We start from the raw sequence: 2,500 nt of genomic DNA on the forward strand, positions 1-2,500 counted from the left end.
CTGCTCTTCTTCACCACCGGGTTCAGGTGGTTGTGCCAGCGCTCCCGGCACTGCTTCCCGTTCCGACTGTGCAGGTGTTTGGCGATCAGCGACCAGCGCTTCATGCCGTACTTCTGCACCAGATCAATGAGCTGCACAGGAAGTGACATCACAATGTTATAACAAGTCTGTACAGGACACCATCAGTACACTATTCTGTTTGATCAACCAACGAGTCCTCATTCAAATACTAAAGTGACACATTTAGAAGTGTTAGAAAGTAACCTTTATAAGCTTGTTATAGGTGGTAGTAGTGTAGTACAGTAGCATCCATCAGGTCTGTAACATTTACAGTGGGAGGGTTTCATCCTCTCACCCCAATACTCTGTGTGCGCCGCGGTCCGTCAGCGCCGCGGTCCGTCAGCGCCGCGGTCCGTCAGCGCCGCGGTCCGTCAGCGCCGCGGTCCGTCAGCGCCGCGGTCCGTCAGCGCTGTGGTTTTGCTCCGTCAGATGGCTCGCGCCCATTCACACTGGATCAGTTTCGGGGACGTCAGCGCAGCGGAGCGCATCCATGACACATCACAGGAGAACTACAAGATCCCGCGGGAATAAAGACAAAAACACGCAAACAACATGTTGCTTTGTCTTTCTGAGGATGCATTGTTGTTCATTCGGTTCCTGTTTTGACGTCATGTTGATAAAGTATGAAAAATATGATCGCGAGTCCGTATATTGTGTTTTATTTTGAAATTGACCGGATGCTCTGTGCGTTTCCTTGTCTGACTTCCTGTCCGGGCTGTCATATTCTGTCCAGCTTGACGCGTGCCTGCAGCGTACTCCGGCAAAAATAGACTCGCTGCGTATATGAAACGGAGCAGAGACGTAGTGCCGTCTACCGTAGGAAACAGTAGAATCAAGCTGATTTTGTCGCTGACGCTCACTCATGTCCCGTGCTGTTAGGAAACGCTGTACTGTTCATGCTCTCACACCATTTGGAAGCGGTCAGCTGTAGCTAAAGCTAACTATTAACTTCTCTTAGATTCATTTCTTGCTAATTTAATGGAGGAAAAACAGTTCTGATTTATTTTGGTTGTAGAAGGGAACACAGGTGTTCTTCATGAAGAGCAGCAGACAGTACAGTATAATGTAGTATACTGTAGCAGTAGAGTTTGTGAGTGTGCGGTGTGTCACCCTCTCGTCCTCCTCCTGAGTCCAGGGACCTTTGACCAGCTCTGGGTTCTTCATCTGCTGCCACCTCCTCTGACACTCCACAGCTGACCTCTGACCCTGACATACAGCGAGGACACGTTGTGAGACAGTGTGTGTGTGTGTGTGTGTGTGTGTGTGTGTATGTGTGTGTGAGTAATAAATCTTCTGTCTCCCCTCTGACAGTGTGAGTCAGTCTCAATAACAGTGGAATGAGGAAATCACACAGATGATAATAGATTCATACCGACACTGACATTATCAATAAAAGATAAGAGAATATCGAGTAAACATTTAAAAAAAGAGAGTAGATTCCTGAGCCTCTCGAACGTACTGCTGATGAATATTGTCAAAAACATACAACAAACAATAAACAAACCTCGGGGAGAGAGGCGGGGCAGGACAAGCTGCTGTGTGATAGAAAGGAGAGGTGTGTGTGTGTGTGTGTGTGTGTGTGTGTGTGTGTGTGTGTGTGTGTGTGTGTGTGTGTGGAGATGAGAATGGAAGAGAAGTAAGATTAGCAGGTTAAGTTGTTTGTTCACACACTTTAATAAGTGAGAATAAAGCAAGATCAATGAATATATTAAAATATATCCTAAGCTCGTAAAAAAAGGTAACGACTAGGGCTGAGAATCTTTGGGTGTCTCATGATTCGATTTTGATTCTTAGGCTCACGGTTCGATTGAGAATCTATTTTCGATTCAAAACGATTCTGGATTCATGAATCAAAGTGTTTTTTTTTAAATTAGTACATACTTCTGGAGTAGTCCAGTCATCTGTGAGACGGGCTGAATTTCTTGCTGAGTTAAAGAGCTAGCCTGAGCACTTTGCAGGGAGTAACTGGTTAGCCAAAAGAATTGATTTTTGGGAGTTATGAATCTATTTAAAATCTCAGAAGATAAGAATCTAGATTTTTACATAAATCATTTTTTCCCCACCTCTAGTAACATCCCCCCCAAAGCTAACTCCATCGCCCGGGTACGTCATCCTTTTATAGGAACACTGATGTACTACTGATGGATAGAGTATGAAAGGTCTGTTTGTTCCCCTCAAAGTCCAAAAGGCAAACAAAAGTCAGGAGTAAGGTTTGACTTCAGCTAACACTTAGAGAGACTCATATGTTCCTCCTGCTCCTTAAATAGCAGTCTGAGTTATCAGACATAACACCACATCAGCTACATAAATGTACAGAGATGATGGACATGCTTCAACATGTCAAGCTGTTGTGAGTGTCAGGCCGAGCTGAAAGGACCGAACCCAAAACAATAACAATAACAATAACAAAGACACTCACTTTAAAATGAAGAGAAACTGA

At 44.7% G+C, this 2,500-nt stretch overlaps 1 protein-coding gene across 1 annotated transcript in view; it reads right to left on the reverse strand.

The window, feature by feature from the left end:
- LOC110003772 (transcriptional activator Myb-like) overlaps positions 1-2,500 on the reverse strand; it is a 19,576-nt gene that overhangs the window by 6,390 nt on the left and 10,686 nt on the right. Inside the window, exons 3-5 of the mRNA XM_065953454.1 lie at positions 2,480-2,500; positions 265-1,266; positions 1-131 (exon numbers count right to left, since the gene is read on the reverse strand). The exon at positions 1-131 is cut by the window's left edge and continues 90 nt beyond it; the exon at positions 2,480-2,500 is cut by the window's right edge and continues 51 nt beyond it. Of these exons, the coding sequence (XP_065809526.1) occupies positions 1-131; positions 265-309 (176 nt within the window). The 5' untranslated portion in view covers positions 310-1,266; positions 2,480-2,500. The remainder of the gene's footprint in view (positions 132-264; positions 1,267-2,479) is intronic.

The sequence above is a fragment of the Labrus bergylta genome, chromosome 4 (genome assembly GCF_963930695.1).
Source record: "Labrus bergylta chromosome 4, fLabBer1.1, whole genome shotgun sequence".
Taxonomy (NCBI): Eukaryota; Metazoa; Chordata; class Actinopteri; order Labriformes; family Labridae; genus Labrus; species Labrus bergylta.